The 21753-nt window shown below is 45.5% G+C and overlaps 1 protein-coding gene across 3 annotated transcripts in view; it reads left to right on the top strand.

The window, feature by feature from the left end:
• The window catches only part of FSHR (follicle stimulating hormone receptor), an 88623-nt gene that overhangs the window by 51246 nt on the left and 15624 nt on the right, over window positions 1–21753 (top strand). For all 3 annotated transcript variants that reach the window (XR_013984774.1, XM_081000961.1, XM_081000962.1), the window contains 4 exons: window positions 9487–9558; window positions 11397–11474; window positions 19173–19241; window positions 21282–21356. Coding sequence is in view for 2 of the 3 variants with exons in the window: in XM_081000961.1 (XP_080857087.1) it covers window positions 9487–9558; window positions 11397–11474; window positions 19173–19241; window positions 21282–21356 (294 nt within the window). In the remaining variant the exon portion in view is untranslated. The remainder of the gene's footprint in view (window positions 1–9486; window positions 9559–11396; window positions 11475–19172; window positions 19242–21281; window positions 21357–21753) is intronic.

Below are 21753 nucleotides of genomic sequence, written 5' to 3'. Positions count from 1 at the left end.
GTGCTCATCTCGCTTTATTGGCCCAGGGAGCCGGCGTACAGCTTCCAGGTCATGTGGCCAGCACGACTAAGCCGCTTCTGGCAAACCAGAGCAGCGCACGGAAACGCTGTTTACCTTCCCGCCAGAGCGGTACCTATTTATCTACTTGCACTTTGATGTGCGTTCGAACTGCTAGGTTGGCAGGAGCAGGGACCGAGCAACGGGAGCTTACCCCGTCACGGGGATTCGAACCGCCGAACTTCTGATCGGCAAGTCCTAGGCTCTGTGGTTTAACCCACAGCGCCACCTGCATCCCAGTACCAGTATAGAATCGCAGAATTGTAGCATTTTGAAGGCAGACAACATTACTATGATGGGGGAAACCAGACTTGCTGGTGATCAGACCTTGACTTCTGTTTTTTCAAAAGGAGTCTCATAATTCCCCTTCCCTGATTAGCAGCATCTCTCCAGGATTTCAGACCGGGAGTCTTTCTGAGCCTTACCTGGAGATGCTGGGGATTGAACCGGAGACCTCCTGCATGCAAAGCAGATGCTCTAATCACTGAGCTATGGGCATGCCTAGGAAACAGAGTGGGCATCCACTTGTATAGATGCCATGTAGCTCCTGCTGCAGACCTGAACTTGCAGACAACGTGATCCACAGAGCGTTTTGCAGGGAAGGCTGCTCATTTCCTCTTGTTAGTAGCTTTTGTGTAAAAGAAAGGTTAACAAGCATCAAACCCTCGTGCTCGGAGAGAGAACTTTGAGGAGAAGATGGCAACTGTGTGCCCCCGTAGCCTTCAGCTTCCCCACCCTGGCTCTTGTTTATTGCACAGAAACAAGACCAGCTTCGGGGAGGGAGGGAGCCGCTCAATTTGGTTCTTAGGAGCCGTGACAAATTCAAAGGCCAAGCAGCCATTCATCACTTCGAAGCTGAGGCCCCCTGCACCTGGCGCCAGCTCTGCCATGTGACTTTGTATTATTTTTCATTCCGGCATGGTAATGTGTTTACAAATGTTGTGCCGGTCCAGCCCTGGCGCCCGTTTTCGCTTCACGCTGGTCGGCTGATGGGATGGAATTAGAGAAAAGACAGGGAAACCTGCGCGCTTCATCACAGTGTTGCACACTCTGCTGAGAAGCCTCAAGTGGCTTTTTAGAAAGTCATGAATAAAGACAAGGCACTTGAGCAGCAGAAACAAGTGCAGATTGGGGAATCTGTCCCCGCCCCCGTTTCTTTTCCAAATATCCCCCTGGTTCATCGTGCACTTTGCCTAAACCTCTGACATCTCACCTGGGTGGTGGGGAGAGGTTAATCTACCAAATTTTCCAATAAAAGGAGCCCAATAGCCCCTTCCCCCCTACATACCAATTGCACACATTCTGAGTCAGGATTTTATCCATTCCCCATTTATTCTTTAATCTTTAATTCAGTCGCACAGCAGCTCTTTTCAGCTGGCTTTCGCAACCCCAGCGCACCCCACCAGCTGCAGTATCCCAATTCTAAACTTACAGCTTGTGATCTCCTTCATTCAGCTGATATCAGTTATTCTCCTTCACTTTCCAGAAGGCTCATCCATACTGCTGTTTGATCTGGATGGCAAGCCTGTTAACTCTCCGTTGTCCAAAGCCTCCAAATCACTGCCCTCTTGCATTTTCCCTTCCCTCGGTTTGGGTTTTCTATACCCTCTCCTTCGCGAAGCATCCCTGGGATGAGAAAATCCAGACCCAGAATGGGGAGGGTGTGGAAAGGCAGCGATGCAGAGGAGAATGACCTATGGACTGTGGGAAATGAATGGCGGCACAAGAATATAGCCCAGTTGGTAAAGCGTGAGACTCTTAATCTCACGCTCATGGGTTTGAGCCCTGTGTTGGGCAAAAGATTCCTGCATTGCAGGGGGCTGGACTAGATGACCCACGTGCTCCCTTCCAACTCTACAATCCTATGATTTTATAAGCTTATTCTCCACATTAAACCATGGTCATATTCTAGTCTCATATTGTAACTCACTCTACGTGGGGCTGCCCTTCAGACTGACCCAGAAACTCCAGCGGGTGCAGAATGCTGCTGTGAGACTCCTTATGGGGTCCTCGCCACAGGATCACATTCACCCGGTGCTTATACCAGCTGCACTGGCTCCCGGGGGAGTACAGAATCAGGTTTAAGGTGCTGGTTTAAACCTTTAAAGCCCTATACGGCCTAGGACCCTCGTACCTACGGGACCGCCTCTCCTGGTATGTCCCACGGAGGATCTTACGGTCTTCAAACAAAAACAAAACATCTTGAAGGTCCCGGACTACAGAAAGGTTAGGCTGGCCTCAACCAGAGCCAGGGCTTTTTCGGCTGTGGCCCCGATCTGGTGGAACGCTCTGTCACAAGAGACTAGGGCCCTGCGGGACTTGGCATTTTTCCACAGGGCCTGCAAGTCAGAGCTGTTCCACCAGGTCTTTGGCCAAGGCACAGCCTGACCCCCTCCTTCGGTAATCCTCATAGAACTCTAGCCCAATGGTTGCCATTAATTTGATTTTGAATTGATTTTAGAATGCTGTGTTACTTTTATTGTTGTTAGGCGCTCTGAGCCCGGCTTTGGCTGGGGAGGGCGGGATATAAATAAATAAATTATTATTATTATTATTATTATTATTATTATAGAATTCAGATATGAAAAGGCCTATCATCTGCCTCACTTTCTCACAGAACCTTTTCCTATCCATTCATGGAGCTTTCCCTGTTTTCAGGGGTTTCATCACGTCTAGTGATGTGAATCTTGTCCTAACTAGAGGGATCTTCTGAGCGCAAGGGTTGTCCTCTTTTACTGAGCTACATAATAAAAAGATGCGCAGGATCTGGCTTTACATCTTGTTTTTAATCCTGTGAATATTTGTTTAAATTGAGATGGGGAAATTGCAGCTACTCAATTATCTTCTCCCACATGTTAATTGGAGAAAAAACCACAACCCTTAACTTTAAAGGCCTAGTTAATAAAGCATCCATGCTGGTGATTGAGAAAGCTTTCAAACTGGCCAATCCCTTATTTAGGCAGCATTCTTTCCTAAGTTGCAGAAGTTAATAAACATCATTAGAGTCCGATTAAGTTTGTTAGGGGCTCATATATATATATATATATATATATATATATATATATATTAATGAAAGGCAGCCCTTGACTTGTTTCCAAAGATTTTTCACACAGAGGATGAAATTGTTAATTGCTCCTCCTGAGTGGATGCAAATCTGTTTCCAAATGGTAACTTGCTGCCCTTTTCACAGATACAAGCCTCATTAGAGGAAAAGAGTAAATGGAGGCATTGTCTGCTGGGATAATATATCTTTGCCTTTTCAGATCACACCACTGGACTCTTTTTGTTTCCAAAATTACTTTGCATTTGTAATCGAGACGCCAGAATGCCCTGAAACCACCATTGTTATCTCTTCCACTCTCATCCTCAGATATACAATTCAAATTCAAAAAGAGAAAATAGATTGAAAAACAACATCCCCTGGAACACTGACACTGGCTCTTAACATATTGGTTATTCTTGTGAATATGTTTTAACCAGGGTGTTAGGGGAGGGGTAGTACCTCTGGTGGGGGGGGTGACACGTTGTGCTCCTTCTGTGGGAGTTTGTCCACTCAGCTCTCGCCTGTGGCTCCTAGAAGCTGTCAGCATGTGACAGCGGCTACACCCTGCGAATGGCTTCAACTGGCCGGCTGAACCAGGTGAGGTAGCCAACGGGTCTCAAACCCTTGTTGAGTTAGGGACTGCCCCTACATGTGAAGAGCGGCTTTGGCAGATTGAACGGATAAGGCCAGTACAGTGGTACCTCGGGTTACAGGTGCTTCAGGTTACAGATGCTTCAGGTTACAGACTCTGGCTAACCCAGAAATAGTACCTCGGGTTAAGAACTTTGCTTCAGGATGCGAACAGAAATCGTGCTCCGGTGGCACGGTGGCAGCAGGAGGCCCGATTAGCTAAAGTGGTGCTTCATTATTTTTTTTAAATGATATTTATTAAAGTTTCACATGAAAAGAGACACATCAATTAAAAAAAAGAATTTAAAAATAAAAAGAAAAATACACAATACAAAATACAAAAAGAAAAAAGAAAAAACAGTTAAAAACAATTCCATCTTTTCATCACTACTTTTAGATTTACTTATTTCCTGGACCTCCTCATACCTCCCTCTTTTGTATTCCAATTCAGTTTGTTTGTCCAGCAATTCCTTTCCCTCCTTTTTAATCCCAATCCTTAATCTTAATATAATATAACATTAAATTTTTACCTATTAAAAGCCAATTTTCCATTCTTTTAACCTTTTTAATCCTAATCCTTAATCTTGATCTATATATAACTTTAAAGCCTGTACAGCTAGAAGCCACTTAATTTCAATCCATCATCACTCTAACATTCTTTAATTTTGCAATATTTCTGTAAGTAATCTTTAAATTTCTTCCAATCTTCTTCCACCGACTCTTCTCCCTGGTCACGGATTCTGCTAAAGTGGTGCTTCAGGTTAAGAACAGTTTCAGGTTAAGAACGGACCTCCAGAATGAATTAAATTCTTAACCCGAGGTACCACTGTAGTGGGTCCAACGGTCCAGACGACAGTTTCTGCATAAGCTGTAGAGGGGAGTGAGGGGCAGATGGGGCTTGTCAACCTGGGAAGGTAGCCCATCTAGGAGAAGGAAAACTCTGACCCTAAATCTCCTTGTGGGATATCTTCGGGAGAATAAAAGGCTAAAGAGTAAACCCTTCCAGCAATTCCTGCAGCCAAGCTGCTGCCAGACATATTGCTCTGCCTTCCTTTGGACCACATCAGTAAGGCTGGGGGGGGGGGTCTTGTCATCTGGGCAGCCCAAGACCTCCATACACATTGCATAGGCTTGTGCCCCGGGGGGATCATTTTGGTGCTGCTAACGCAGTGGTTCGACTTCGCCCCGGAAGCGTGCTCCATTGTCTCTCGACAGAAGTCAACAATGACTGTATTAACATCTCTTGCTAAGAATCACTCTCTAAACACTTTTCTCTGTTCCTCTAGCCCAGGCATGGCCAAACGTGGCCCTCCAGCTGTTTTGGGACTACAATTCCCATCATCCCTGACCACTGGTCCTGTTAGCTAGGGATGATGGGAGTTGTAGTCCCAAAACAGCTGGAGGGCCAAGTTTGGCCATGCCTGCTCCAGCCCACTTTACTGAAAAGGCTCTGGAACAGAGCCTCATACCGAAATCAGATCCTTGGCCCATCTGGTTCAGTGGCCTGAGACCTTCTGCATGCAAGGCAGAATCTCTACTGCTGAGCTATGGCCCTTCTGCCTGACATACGCTACGTACGTTTCCTCTGCAGTGGCCTGCCCTGTGCTGCCCTTAGAAACAAGTGTGTTAGAAAACCTATATGTAAACACACCACACCTTTTTTTAAAAAATTAAAAAACTGAGAAGCCTAGCCATGTTACTTAAGTTGTTTAGAAGGCTTTCATGAACAGAAATCCAGTAGTGATGTATGGAAGTGAGAGCTGGACCATAAAAAAGGCTGATCGCTAAAGAATTGGTGCTTTTGAATTATGGTGCTGGAGGAGACTCTTGAAAGTCCCATGGACTGCAAGAAGATCAAACCTATCCATTCCTAAGGAAATCAGCCCTGAGTGCTCACTGGAAGGACAGATCCTGAAGCTGAGGCTCCAATACTTTGGCCACCTCATGAGAAGAGAAGACTCCCTGGAAAAGACCCTGATGTTGGGAAAGATGGAGGGCACAAGGAGAAGGGGACGACAGAGGACGAGATGGTTGGACAGTGTTCTTGAAGCTACCAGCATGAGTTTGACCAAACTGCGGGAGGCAGTGGAAGACAGAAGTGCCTGGCGTGCTCTGGTCCATTGGGTCATGAAGAGTCAGACACAACTAAATGACTAAACAACAACATGAACAGAAATTTTTCACCTGGTGCAGAAAAGGCCACAAAAATAGTACCAAGTGAGCATCCCTGAGAAGACTATTCCATAACGGTGGTGCCACTACCATAAAGACATGCATCATTGTTTCTGTTCTGCTGCAGTTCATCTTCCACCCAAAACTACATTTTTCATCTTACTGCAGCAAAATTACATAATCGCGTAATTACCGTACATAACATAGTGTGAGTAAATTCTGTAAATGGCATTATTCCATTCATATCAGGATGAAGGAAGCACAATGAAAATGGGGAAAGAAACATAATCACTTACATACGATTTGCAGACGGAAAGCAACGATGCCGGCAAATGCTGATCTACTGATCACATTTGCTGGATTGATTTCTGTTCTGGACACGGGACAAATAAGTGGACATTGTCAATATCCACTCGTTTCTATTTTGGCTGGAATCTTTTGACAACCTTATTTGCTACTAGCTATGATAACGGAGTTCTGCCTCCACTCTGATTGCCAGCAGATGGAAATCACAAGTAGGTGAAGCTCTGTTGTTGCACTCAGGTCCTGTCCATGGAATTCCCATTGGCGACTAGTTGGCCACTGTGAGAACAGGATGCTGGACTAGATAGGTCTTTGGCCTGATCCAGCAGGGCTTATGAACCTCACTTGGCAGAGAGAACTGGAGCAAGTCTTCCAAAGAGGATCTTAATATCCGGATAGAAAAGAAGGCAATCGGATATGGAAAATCGGATATGGAAATATGGAAACATCGTGAGAGGCAGGACTGAGATTTGGAGATGCTTTGACGTTCAGACTGTGGGAAGCCGTAAAATCAGAATTAAAATTCGGAAGACAATTGGATCTTTTTTTATTTTAGATTTTTTATTTTTATTGGATTATGATTTGATATGTTAATTGGATGTTTTTTATTGGAAAATTAATAAACGCTCTAACAGAAAAGAAGGCAACCAGGCCCTGAGCTGTTTAGGTCTTTTTAAAGATTAAAGCCAGCACTTTAAATTGGCCTTCAAGTGGGAGCTGGTGAAGCTGACAAACAGAGGCTTCATATGATCAAACCACCCGGCCTTAGTGAAAAATCTTGTAGCTCTTTTCCCCCCAAAACCGTAGAATGTTTAAAGACACGATGAGTCAGGTTGCACTTATTATACCAAAGCTGACATGCAGAGGAAGCCATGTTAGTCTGTTACAAGGCGTCATTCTGAGAGATTGTCAAGAAAAGGGAAACATACGCCTAACGCAAGTCAAAGGTTCAATAAGAACGCAGTGCAAGTAGAAGACAAGATGAATACTGAAACCACAAGATGATAACAACCATGTAGACTGGGCTCACCCTTTAAAATAACTAAGTAGACCAGGCATGCCCCTGAGTTTCATCCCTGCCACTATCTAGGTTTTTCTATTTTTTTCTTTAAACTTTTCGATTTTTATTATTTAGTCTATTTCTATAAGATAATATTTCTAGCTGATTACTTCTTGTTTCAGGGATTTTCACAGTACAGTGGTAACTCAGGTTAAGTACTTAATTCGTTCCGGAGGTCCATACTTAACCTGAAACTGTTCTTAACCTGAAGCACCACTTTAGCTAATGGGGCCTCCTGCTGCTGCAGCGTCGCCTCCACACGATTTCTGTTCTCATCCTGAAGCAAAGTTCTTAACCCGAGGTACTATTTCTGGGTTAGCGGAGTCTGTAACCTGACGTGTCTGTAACCTGAAGTGTATGTAACCAGAGGTACCACTGTATTTCATTTGTTTTGTGCACTATCTAGAGGTCCTGCTAAGGAGCCAGAAGAGCCAATCGGCCAGATAATTTTACAAAAGAAAGCTGGAAAGGTGCAGCAGCCACAAGGCAAAGTTCAATCCCGCTCCAGCCATTTGGCTCAGTCAGTAGAGCATGAGACTCTTAATCTCAGAGTCGTGGGTTTGAGCCCCATGTTGAGTGAAAGATTCCTGTGATGCTTTTGCTCCCACGAAGCACAGTCAGGAAGACCAGCCATACTGAATGAGACATCAGGCCCATCGCTGTTCCTTCTGATATATAACGATTGCAGAGATTCATCAGCTTTCGCACGCTCGCAGCAACGGCAATCTCAATCCCTCCTTTGCATGCTGCTTTCCTGTGAAGCAAATGCAGAGGATAGGAAATGTGAAGGATAATGAACCCTTATTAGACTGTGAAGGGCCCAGCTGAAACTCTGCAGAACGTTTTGATAACGTGCATTACAGACACCTTATTTGAGGGCTCACTTTGCAATGGAAATGGCGGCTCCATTCATCCCGATGTCAGCTAGAATGCCATTAGGACTGGCTGACGCATTGCATCGATGCTCACATTTGTACATGAATACCTGATGATTCTTCCTTGTGCTGTCAGAAGCACTTTGGAATCATAGCCATAGCACAGCCGTGAAGATGATGCATCCTTTATTCTATCGCTGCCGTTCTTGACCCCTGCGTGGCGTAGCCTTGTTTTACCTCCACTGTCAGCCAATTGCTAGGAATCACAAGGGGGAAGAGCCCTGTTGCCCTCAGAATCTTCTTACCTTCTTCCAATATTGAATAGTCTTCTAGGTGCCTAAGGGCATTGCATGTTTCTTAAATTGCTTTGATGCTTTTCTTTTGGTATATAAAGCACAGCAAAAGTTCTGAAACGATGGCTGCAGTTTCCTCTTCCAAGGCTTCAACTGGGTTTATCATAATTTCATCTGCCTGGGGAACCCTGGGAACTGTAGTTTTAATATGACGCCTCCAAACTGGCATGGGTTTTATTTGCTTTTTAAAGCAACATATCAATAGTAGTACATTAAAAAGGTAAAGGGACCCCTGACCATTAGGTCCAGTTGTGGTCGACTCTGGGGTTGCGGCACTCATCTCACTTTATTGGCCGAGGGAGCTGGCATACAGCTTCCGGGTCATGTGGCCAGCATGACTAAGCCACTTCTGGCGAACCAGAGCAGCTCACGGAAACTCCGTTTACCTTCCCGCCGGAGTGGTACCTATTTATCTACTTGCACTTTGATGTACTTTCGAACTGCTAGGTTGGCAGGGGCTGGGACCGAGCAACGGGAGCTCACCCCGTCACGGGGATTCGAACCACCGACCTTCTGATCAGCAAGCCCTAGGCTCTGTGGTTTAACCCACAGCGCCACCCACATCCCTTAGTAGTACCTTGGTGGTGGGTTTATACTGGATCATCTGCACATCATTCTACTTTATTAGTTCCTCTGTGATGCTTCCCCGGCATTACTGTATTATTGTTGTATGGAGAGGTGCTCTTGTGTGTGGTACAACAACATCGCAGGATTTTAGCAGGAAGCTACAGGACATGAACCAATTGGAAATAAAGCAATATGTCTGCAATATGTCCTGCACATGAAAAACATGTAAGCAGAGTTATAGAAGACATCAAACACTATCCAGAATTTGGAATATTGGGGGGGGGGGACAACAACTAAATACTGAATAACAAAATGAAGATAACAAAAATTTGCCTGCAACTTTTCTTCCTCAATTTCATTTCAGTCATTTCTTATTCTTTAGTTTTCCTCAAAGACGTGCTAACAACATCTACTTATTCCCTCTAGGTTGCTATCAAACACTGCAATAATGTATTTACCCGTCGTTAATCAGATACATTCTTCCGTGAAGTTTGTGCTGTAAGTTTTTTACTGGATTATTCTAATATTTTGGGGCTTTGACCATTTTTCTTGGGTTGCCCATGAAGGAAAGAGGGAGGCGGAATTATTTAAAACTGAATTCGTCCATGCCAAGAGCTGAATCAGTTCAAGTTTGTTGGAGGAAATCTCAACCAGATTTCCACACTGAATTTTGCATTGAAACATCTGCAAGTAAAAAAGAAACCAATGATCTTCAACGTTTTGATGTCTTTGAATGTTTACTACGTTACATCCAGGTTTCCCCTGACGTTTTGCCAATTTGGCAAAATATCCTTCCCCACCACCACCACCACACACGCCATTTTTACACCTGAAAACCAGGACAAGTCTGGAATTTTCCTGATGTATGGCAAGCCTCCCCAACAGTACTGGGAAAGGGTGATGCTAGCCCATCTGCTTCTCTATGTGTGACTGAGATTGAGTGGAGAGAAAACACCTGAAGAGGGCTGCAAATCCATACTGTATATCCATAAGAATGCATGATCCTTGAGGTCAGATTTGTTGGCATGCATCCAAGGAAACGGGGGCAATTGGCAGGCCCCAGCTGGCTCCAGCCCACCAGCCAGTGTGCCAGGTGAACCTTCGTTGTTATTGTTGTTGTTTAGTCGTTTTGGTCGTGTCTAACTCTTTGTGACCCCATGGACCAGAGCATGCCAGGCACTCCTGCCTTCCACTGCCTCCCACAGTTTGGTCAAACTCATGCTGGTAGCTTCGAGAACACTGTCCAACCATCTTGTCCTCTGTCGTCCCCTTCTCCTTGTGCCCTCCATCTTTCCCAGCATCAGGGTTTTTTCCAGGGAGTCTTCTCTTCGCATGAGGTGTCCAAAGTATTGGAGTCTCAGCTTCAGGATTTGTCCTTCCAGTGAGCACTCAGGGCTGATTTCCTTCAGAATGGATAGGTTTGATCTTCTTGCAGTCCATGGGACTCTCAAGAGTCTCCTCCAGCACCATAATTCAAAAGCATCAATTCTTCAATGATCAGCCTTCTTTATGGTCCAGCTCTCACTTCCATACATCACTACTGGGAAAACCATAGCTTTAACTATACGGACCTTTGTTGTCTCTGCTTTTTAGGATGCTGTCTAGGTTTGTCATTGCTTTTCTCCCAAGACCTCTGGTCCTTGGTGCAGCATAAATCTGCGGCTCCAGGCTTTAGAAGACTGAGCATGCTATTCAGCAGAGCAAACGCTGTACAAACAGAAGTGGCACGAGAGGCTGTGTGAGCATATTTACAAGCAGGTTTATTCAGCGTAGATCAGGACAAAAGGAAACATGTCTGCTCTCCTTCGTGTCCAAAGCAAACAGCTAAAGCAAAAGCTACACGCAAATGGAAGTTCCCAGCAAGCTGTGCTGGAGTGTAAACAGACATGTGACACACAACAATCATGCCTGTTCCTTAAGGTGGAACGAAACATCCCAACAAGATTCAGGGGTCCTTTGGGGTGGTGCCCCCACCGATATGGCAATGGCTGGACCATAGCAACACCGCTCCTGCTCCCCTTGCTGCAATAGCAATGGGAGGGCAGCAGTGATTGATTTGAGTTTACTTATGTGCTCCTTTTCCACAATGAGCTGTTCCCAAAGCAGCTCGCAGTAAACATTCAACATCGTCAAAACATTGAAGATAATTTGTTTTTTTCTTACTTGCAGATGTATCAGTATTTGACTTTATTAGATTTTATGTTGCTCTTAGAACTGAAAGGCGGATTAGAAATCTTCCAAACCAAGGAAAGTTTGATGCCTTGTATGCCAACAAGGCATCAAAAGGGTGCGTTTTAATTTCCTTTTTTGAAATGTATTTTTTATTTAAATCTCAGTGACGTCCAAGACAACATAAACATACACAAGATTGAAAGAAATTCTTTCCTGGGGCTCAGTTCTGAACGTGTTGATATGTAAGTACTCTCTGGTCAATAGGATTTATTTTATTTTTGCCCGTGTATGTGCTCGTGTTAACCTAGCTCCAACTTTAAACAAGGGTTTTGATGCTCATGTAAACAAACTAATATTGGGTTGGATCCTTCACTCCTGCTAGTGAGTGGTGTTGAGGGTTGAGGAGGTGACCTTTTATGATTTCCCCCTCCCTCTTTAGCCTCCAGCACTTATTTTATTGCATTGCATTGCATTTATTTCCCACCTTTTTTCTCCCCTCCCCTCTTCAATCCCCACAACAACCCTGGGAGGTTGGTTAAGCTGAGAGGCAGTGACTGGCCCAAGGTCACCCAGTGAGCTTCATGGCTAAGTGGGGATTTGAACCCTGGTCTCCCAAGCCCTAGTTTGACACTCTAACCACTGTAGCACAGTGGCTACTAACACTATTCTAGACAGTCATGGGATCTTCCAGAGCAATGTAGGAATTGGTGCTGGGAGCCGTGAGGGTGGGAAAATCTGTCTCTGACCAAAGGATCTGTCTACAGGATCAAAAGCTTTCCATTCCATGGAAGGTGAAGTCTGAATCCTACCCAATACTGTGTAGTAATTAAAAAAAACTGCTTTAGCAAACCCTGGCCCTGGGAAATGATTACAGTGGTACCTCGGGTTACAGACGCTTCAGGTTACAGACTCCACTAACCCAGAAATAGTACCTCAGGTTAAAAACTTTGCTTCAGGATGAGAACAGAAATCACATGGCAGCGTCGCAGCAGCAGCAGGAGGCCCCATTAGCTAAAATGGTGCCTCAGGTTAATAACAGTTTCAGGTTAAGAACGGGCCTCCAGAACGAATTAAGTTCTTAACCTGAGGTACCACTGTACTCTCCTAGATAAAAAGGGACTCGTTGATGCATATTCCATATAAAAATCACTGCAGTCTTCATCAGCACACTTCCAGCTCTTTTCCTGCTGCGTTTTCAGTATTTCTGTCATGGATGCTTTAGCTGAGGTTCCTACATTGTGAGGGGTTGCAGCTCTACTATTCTATGATTCTGTGTTTCCGCTGCGTTGCTCCTTCTCCCCAAGCCCATGCAGTTTATCCTGGGTTTTTGTTTTTTCGTTTTTGGAAAATGGAAGAACTACCCTGGAGTTGTATCCACAACAACTTTCCAGCCGATTAGGTTTCACGGACATGAAAACAGGCCTTCTCCACGCCAAACAAACTGGATTTCTTCTTTTCTTTTCCACTCACCAACTTCTCCTTCTCTCTCTCGAATCGCAACGTGCAGCAAATTTAAAAAGTAATGATGCCCAGGGTAGTCTCTCTTTTTACACTTGCCAAGGCAGCCCCACATCATTCAAGCATTGCTCTAGAGGACAGCAGGACAACTTCATCTTTCCTGCTGGCTGCAGACATTCCATTACTCAGACAAGCAATGGGCAGAGAGGCTGATAATTTGCTACGCTTGTGCATAATGTTAATATATTGTCACTGGCGACTTCACAGTCCGGTGCCACGCTGAGGCCTTAAGAAGCCTTCTCGTCGCGCAGGAACAATGATGTTTCCTAATGAACCATCCCAGATTTCTCCTCCCCCTCCCTCTTTTTTTGCTTTGTTTTGGTAGGGTGAGCATATCTAAATGTCCCTTGACATTTTAGTGGATGCCTGCATTCCATTGTTGCTATCACCAAGTCAATGGTCGCCATTTGTTTGTGCCTTTGTAGAAGTTTCCATGCGGGTAGTTCGTGGACGGCCATTTTGTCTGGGGATGTGCAGAATTGCTGTGCAGTATAGATCCCTCCCCAGCCCCCTCAGCCTGCCAGATCAGATCTGAGCCATGTGTAACCTGAGTGGCTGACTGGCAGTTCTTCAAGGCGGTATCCCAACCACAATCCTGTATGAAAAAGATGAAGAGGCAAGCCAGGGTCAGGGAGATATTGTAGACGCATATACAATTTCGAATGGAGTGGAGAAAAAGAATAAAAAGAACCTAGAGCCTGTGGGGGCCTGGAAGGCCTGTGGCCTTCCATGTCCTGCTGGACTCCAACTCCCATCATTCCCTGACCATTGGTCCATGCTGGCTGGTGCTGATGGAGGGCCACAGGGCAACCCAACTTGATCTAGTTAGACAATGACCTGCAGTTTCATGGAGCTTCCCCCTGTTCAGTGCGTAGTGTGAAGTACGGGGGGGGGGGAGAGATGCAAAGGTACAATGTGCAGCCTGTTTACTAAGAAGTATAAGGCCCCGAGACTGAAAGCGGATTGGATGTTATATATTAATTATATTGGGGGGGGGTCTTATAACGAGGAAACAATCATAACGGGCTGAAAAAATACTCAGCATTAGATGTTATAACGGGAGATTATGTAAGGTAATGAAAACAAATTAGTAGAATAAGAAAACGCAGTAGAAAGGATAGTAGATAGGAAACCATGGAAAGAGCGGAAGGGAAGTATAATTTAAGATATAGGGGATTTAAATAATCTTGGAAGAATTTAGATACATTATTATTACTATCATATGTTTTTGTTTTATACCTATGCTATCTTTTTTCTATTATTTTATGTATGGCTGTAACATAGTATGTGCTAGTTACAGATAGGTAGCCGTGTTGGTCATGCGGCTCAATGTGGTGCCTTCCATGGTTCCAGTTACAGATAGGTAGCCGTATTGGTCATGCGGCTCAATGTGGTGCCTTCCATGGTTCCAGTTACAGATAGGTAGCCGTGTTGGTCATGCGGCTCAATGTGGTGCCTTCCATGGTTCCAGTTACAGATAGGTAGCCGTGTTGGTCATGCGGCTCAATGTGGTGCCTTCCATGGTTCCAGTTACAGATAGGTAGCCGTGTTGGTCATGCGGCTCAATGTGGTGCCTTCCATGGTTCCAGTTACAGATAGGTAGCCGTGTTGGTCATGCGGCTCAATGTGGTGCCTTCCATGGTTCCAGTTACAGATAGGTAGCCGTGTTGGTCATGCGGCTCAAACATACCAAACAGTCCATTGTATATAGCCAGGCACTACCGACAAACATATCTACATGCCTCTAGCTACCATCCCAAACATACCAAACAGTCCATTGTATATAGCCAGGCACTACCGACAAACATATCTACATGCCTCTAGCTACCATCCCAAACATACCAAACAGTCCATTGTATATAGCCAGGCACTACCGACAAACATATCTACATGCCTCTAGCTAACATCCCAAACATACCAAACAGTCCATTGTATATAGCCAGGCACTACCGACAAACATATCTACATGCCTCTAGCTACCATCCCAAACATACCAAACAGTCCATTGTATATAGCCAGGCACTACGTTACAGCCGCATCTGTTCCAATTCTACAGACAGAGACTCTCACCTAAGAGATCTACAGCAAACCTTTTCAGAACTAAAATACCCAGCAGATGAAGTTAGACAACAGATCAGCAGAGCCAGACTTATACCCAGAGAGAACTTGCTGCAAGACAGACCCAAAAAAGAAAATAACAGAACACCTCTAGTCATCACATACAGCTCCCAAGTTAAAACAGTACAACGCATCATCAGAGATCTACAACCTCTCCTGGACAATGACAGTTCTCTTTCTCAAGCTCTGGGAGGAAGACCTTTCATTGCCTACAGACAGCCACCCAATCTTAAACAACTCCTAACCCACAATAATACTACAACCAGACTTAACACGGACACTGGCACCAGAGCCTGCAATAAACCCAGATGCCAACTTTGCTGCCACATACACCCGGACAACACCATTACTGGCCCCAACAACATCACACATACCATCTCGGGACTATTCAATTGCTCATCATCTAACATTGTGTATGGCATCAAATGCCAACAGTGTCCTTCAGCTCTCTATATTGGACAAACAGGCCAAACCTTACGCCAAAGAATAAATGGACATAAATCTGACATCAAGAATCACAAAACAGAGAAACCAGTAGGAGAACACTTTAATCTCCCAGGACATTCTATACAAGATCTCAAAGTAGCTGTTTTACTACAAAGGAATTTCAGAAATAGACTGGAAAGAGAAGCTGCTGAATTGCAACTCATTACCAAACTTAAAACCATGGAGAAACCTGGTTTGAACAAAGACATTGGATTCTTATCCCATTATACATGACTAAGCCATTTCTCACCTTCTCACCCCTTGCCTTTTCCTGTAAGACCCATTACAGTCGTTAAGAGTCGTCAGCAGGCTCATCCCAGCTATCTGCCAATCTCCCATTCCCACCACCCTTCTGAGTAATACCCCTCCCCACCTTCTCACTATATAGAAGGATCTGGCAACTTCTGTTTCAGTGTATCTGAAGAAGTGTGCTTGCACACGAAAGCTCATACCAAGAACTAACTTAGTTGGTCTTAAAGGTGCTACTGGAAGGATTTTTTTTATTTTTATAGTATGTGCTGACGATGAGATAAAACAGAAAAGCAAATGAGAGAGAGAGAGAGAGAGAGAGAGAGAGAGAGAGAGAGAGAGCGCGAGCCCTGGTCAATAAGGCTATATGTTTACTCTGAGAAGCTTAGATGCTTAGGATGTGTAAAAAAAAAACCTTTAAGCATCCAACATGCTTCACATGCATGGCACTATTGTCATCCTTGCAACAAGGTAAATCAGTATTGTTATAATAATAATAATAATTTATTATTTATACCCCGCCCATCTGGCTGGGCTTCCCCAGCCACTCTGGGCGGCTTCCAAAAAAAATATTAAAATACTATAATACATCAAACATTAAAAACTTCCCTTGTTATCCCCCATGTTGCAGATGGGGAGATTGAGGCTGTGAGAAAGTGTCCTGTCCAAGGCCACCTAGTGAGGACATAGTAGGGTTGAGTTGCAATTCCATCCAAGGGCATCCAGACTTGCAGCTCACTTTGGCCACTAGATCAGCCCAGCAATCTTAGAAGTAGCTGTGGTGAGTGCGATGGACCATTGGGTGGAATTCAACGTTGTGGTATTACAGACGTTCTGTCTGCGCAAACATATCGGCTTTTCCTCCTCCTGTGAGCTGTTCTGGGGGCGTTTCTGGAACACCCCCAAGCCAGTTTGAAGGGGAAGGAGTGAAAGCCCCATTGCACAAGCAGAAACCCTTGAGCAAGGCTTCCAACGGCAGGCTTCATTTGGGCAACTCTTGCCTGGTATTACCAATTTTAAATAAAATAATGTTACGTATTAAGATTACTTGTCTGGGAAGAATGGTCTAAACAAGTTTTGCAGGAGTTATAAACAAAGCAATGAATGCACCTACCTAAAATGACTAATTAATGGCTAATAGAAACTACTGCAGTATTAGTCTTCATTATTATGGGACGCGGGTGGTGCTGTGGGTAAAACCTCAGTGCCTAGGGCTTGCCGATCGCATGGTTGGCGGTTCGAATCCCCGCAGCGTGGTGAGCTCCTGTCTTTCGGTCCCAGCTCCTGCCCACCTAGCAGTTCGAAACCACCCTTAAGTGTAAGTAGATAAATAGGTACCGCTTTATAGCGGGAAGGTAAACGGCGTTTCTGTGTGCTGCGCTGGTGCTGGCTCGCCAGAGCAGCTTCGTCACGCTGGCCACGTGACCCGGAAGTGTCTCCGGACAGCGCTGGCCCCCAGCCTCTTAAGTGAGATGGGCGCACAACCCTAGAGTCGGACACGACTGGCCCGTACGGGCAGGGGTACCTTTACCTTTACAGTCCTCTGACCTTGTTTGGAAAGTCTTGTCAGGAGCTTCCTGGCTGACAAATGACTCCCTGTCTGACTCTCCCCTCAACGGCTGCAGGCTAGGCCTCAGGGGGTCCACATCTTGATTTGTTCTCTCTCCTGCTCACCCTGTTGGTTTCACACAAGCACTCATGTCAGGGAGCCTAGCTGTGAAGCCATTTCTCTCAGGCTTGTCTTGTCACCTCCAGAGGCATCACGGGAGGTTTCCTCGTAAGCCGTGATCGCCTCTGACATGCATCAAAGACGTGACACTACCAGGCACGTGCCTTTCACAGTCAAAAGGGTAATCTCTCCAACCATGACTGTAATTGATTTCCATGTCAACCTTCGCACACCCTCTTGGACCTTAGATAAGCGTATCGCTCGAATGGGCAGCTTTCGCTCTGGATTAGAGGCCAAGCATGGAGGCTTTCTGACAGTTTAATTAAATGATTCATTGTCAGCCCATCACTCAAGCCTGCCAGTTTGGGTTAAGAGTGGATGAGTCTTGCCGAGTCACAATAGGAGCAGGGGAGGAGGCAAATTATGGGGTGGAAGTGATAAATACAACTGACTGCAGAAGATTGTTTGGGATGAAGCGAGGAGCCAGAGAGAGGGAAAGGCAGGTTAGCTATCGTCGTTTCCTGGGAGAAAAATTCATCCGCAAGCTTGTTGAGATTCCCTAGTATTACTGTTATTTCGTCATTTTGGAAAGCGCTTTGAGTTTCCAAAGAAACTCGCAATTGCATATGGCACCGAATGCTCCCCTGCCTCATCCCTCAGTCTGGTTTGCACAATGTGGTAAGCCAAACTGTGACTTTGTAAGACTGCAGGAACATGCCTGCTACCAGATTGAAGCTTGCAACTGCTTTGCTTCTCCCTGACTCTTTCCTGCCATGTCCTGCTGTGTCATCCAAACTGGGAAGCACCAGGGTCAAGTGCCCTCCGCATTAACCGTGAGCTGTAGCCAAGGTTTGTTATTGCTATTTGGGCAATGTAGGGATGGAGAGTTTGATTCAGTTCAGGTTTAATTCACACTTTCCTAAACAATCTGCAAAGCAAAACAGCAATCTTTCAAAATTTGCATTTTTCCTTAATTCGGCAGTTCAGTGTAGTTCTCTTGGTGAGTAATGTGTGCAAAAGTGCATGCACTAGGGCGAAATGTTCAATTTTTTTGTTTGAGAAATTGTGTTTTTGCTATAACGAAAGCGTCCAGAAAATGCACTGGAAAGCGTGGGATAAGTTTTGCTTGGCGCAATATTGTCTGAACTCCCTGCAAGCCAATCAGAATGAATGTTCAATTAGCAGGCCATCTGGAAACAACCTTAAGTAGTAATTCTGCTCTATAAATGTAAAGGGAACAAAGTTACTTGTCAGCTTGACAAATGCATTATTTTGGGATGAAGAACCCAATTAGAAAATTAGAATATTTGCAAATGAAGTGATGCATAGCAGGATTGCGCCCTTTAAATGAGGAAATGGAAATTTGAAGAACTGTTACATTGCAAAAAATGGGACGCTTCTTTTCATGTCTTTCAGGCTGCCCCAGGTCCAAATCCCCAATTAGCTATGAAGTTCATTTTGTAATCTTGGATAAGTCACTCTCTTTCGACCTAATCTACCACAGAGCACTGCCATGAGGATAAAATGAGGAAAGGGATACGCCTTGTATGCCGCCTGGAATTCCTGGGTGGAAAAGTGGTATATAAATGAAGCAAATAACTTTCTTCCTTCCATTATCTTTTTGCTAACATTTTGATTGACACCCTCCTTTTCCTACAGAATGTGTGGCACATGGTAGATGCAACTCACTGAATTCTTATCACTGTGCCCAAGACAGTCTGACTTTCTGTGGGAGTGTCACAGTTTGAAGGCTATTGTTGTTTTATGAAAAAATGTTCTTTACCACAAATTCATTTTTAAAGGGGGGGAGTTTGTTTTAAGAAGCATTTCAGTAAAATGCTGCCATTTAAAAAAAAAAAAAATAGAATAGAGTCTAACAGCCATTGTCTCTTTATTGCAGAAGGCTAAATAAAAATGGACTCACCGAAATTGAAGACCATGCCTTCAATGGGACCATCTTGTCTGACCTGTGTGTATTATTTCTTTATTCTACTGATTTGGCTTTTTGGAGGGCATTCCATGGGAGATATATTGCAGCAAAATAACTTCTGTTACAGTTTTGTTTTCCATAGAACAGATTTAAGTAGAGGGTGGTGTCCAACTGAGCTGAACTTAGATTAGAGACACAGCAGTTGCAACCCCTCCAGGACACCATCTTCTGGGTTGGAAATCCCATGTGAGTCATGTGACCCATGTGAGATCTCAGCCCAAAATCACATGAAAGCAAGGCACCCAAAATGGCTGCTGTGCTCCGACGGGGTGGAGGGAGAGGGATGTCCTAGTTTTTATGAGGCAGTTGATGGGTATGCAGTTTATGCTAGGCCCAATAATTTCTACTCTGAGTAAACCTTGGCTGAATGCCACCCATTGACATGCATCTCCCATTGATAGGAATCAGTGCTTAAAAATGCTTAACTGTAATTGGATCGTGCTCAGTTTATTTCAATGTATTTCTTTAGGTTACAGGCTTCATATACAGCAGGGGTCAGCAAACTTTTTCAGCAGGTCCACTGTCCCTCAGACCTTGTGGGAGGCCGGACTATATTTTTTGGGGGGGAGGGGGAAATGATGCAAGAGCACCAAGAGTCCCGGGGGCTACTAACCTGTGTCTTGCAAGCGGCAGGGACTGGCGGCAGCGGAGGGATGTTGAAAGGCACGCGAAAGGGCTCCGGAGAGGGGCTGCTTAAAATGGCGGCCGCTCAAGCGCTGCTGCTGCTGGCACCAACAAAGCCCAGTCCCCTTCCTCCTCTAGGCAGGGCAGGGAGAAGCCAGGAGGAGGGAGGGAGGAGGCGCTGGCGCTGGTGTGTGAGGAGAGAGAAGGAGAGGCAAAGAACGCATGTGTGCTGGTGATCCACGCAGCGATTCCCAGACTATCTGTGGGCCAGATCCAGAAGGCAATTGGGCCTGATCCGGCCTATGAGCCTTAGTTTGCCTACCCATGATATACAGCTTAATCTCTGTGTTTGTGCGTGTTTAAGTTCTTTCTTTGCATAGGATATTGAGTCTTAAGCCAGGTAGCTTACACACAGCTAAGGATCACTGTGTTAGAGGTGGCAAAACAGGGGTGTAAATCCTACAACCGTTGAGTGAAATCATAACAGAGAGAGGAACAGTGGACATTGCTTTATGCAGAGTCACACCATGGCCCACCAAGCCATAATAACAGGGTTATTTATCGGAACTCCCATCGAAAGCTGGAGCCAAAGTTCTTTGGATCCTCTGAGGGGGCTGATCCTTGGGCCCCTTACCTATGTCTCCTTGGAACTGGCATAATGGATACCCTCCCGACCTTCTACCCTGGCTGCCACAAGCTGGCAGGGCTTGAGGTCCAGCTGTGGGACTGACACTTCATGCCTCCCTGACTCCATTTCGGATTGTTCTGCCCCAGAGCCAGCGGCAGAGCAAGCCGATTGGGCACCTGGGGCAGCATGCGTGCCCTGCGCCCAGGGGTGGGGCCAGCTGCCCACAGGGCAGGGCAAGCCAGAGTAGGACACTGCACAGGGCCTCCAAGGAGTCTGCCTGCCTCCTCCCACTCAGCCACACTACAGCTGAGGGGGAGGCGGTGGGCGGACCGTTTGGGGCAGAGCCGAGCCTGTGGGCGCCCAAGCCACCGTGTCACCCCCCAGGAGAGACGTGTGGCTCCGGCATGCTGCAGGCCCTGCCTAGCATTTTGTCACCCCCCTCAGTGGTGACACCTGGGGCAGCCCCACCGCACCTCCACCGCATCCCCCTTCCTCCGCCCCTGTCCAGAGCAGACTTACAGTCTAAAATACACAAGACAAAAGGGGGGAAAGGAGGGAAGAGGTGAAAAAAGCAAACTCAGGCGCTCGTGCTTAAAGTTAAAGGGCCCCCAATGATGGCCACAGGGCCTGGATGGGTTCATAGCCTTTCTTTCAAAACAACTGACTAGTAAATTAAACATTAGCCATTTAAGCAACCCTAGCTAGTTGATGATGAAAAATATCAAACAGTAACCATAACTTTTATTTATTTCTTCTTTCTAACATAGAAATCTGAGTGGTAATGACAAGCTGGAAAATTTACCTAATGAAGTTTTCCTGGGAGCCAATGGACCAGCCGTTTTGTAAGTAATAATTCTCACTATTTTTTTGCTGCCGTTGTGTCAATATCTCAGATGAGTGGTCACAACAGACAAGAAGGCACATCTTCAGAATTCAAAAACGCCGCACCCCAGCCCGCAAGACCTGCTCCCTGTGGTTATTCTGTTTGTGTGTCCAGGCTAATGGGTTTTTTCATCATACGATCATGTTCAGCAGTGCTTGCCTCTCTCGGGCAGAACCCTCCATTTCTGGGCAGCGGAAAGGCCTTTGACTCCCACAGCATCGCCAGCCTTATGTAAATCTCACCATCTGTATTTGTCCTCTGCTCCTGATAATGTTTATTCCAACCCCCCTGTTTAGTTTTGCTTCCCCTGCACAGGATTCCAGCTCTTCCTTATCCATGATTTTAATATTTGGATA

This window comes from Podarcis pityusensis (assembly GCF_964106645.2).
Source record: "Podarcis pityusensis genome assembly, chromosome: 3".
In the NCBI taxonomy this organism is placed as follows: Eukaryota; Metazoa; Chordata; class Lepidosauria; order Squamata; family Lacertidae; genus Podarcis; species Podarcis pityusensis.
Note: the sequence above shows the minus strand (reverse complement) of the source record. Positions and strands in the feature narration are given on the sequence as shown.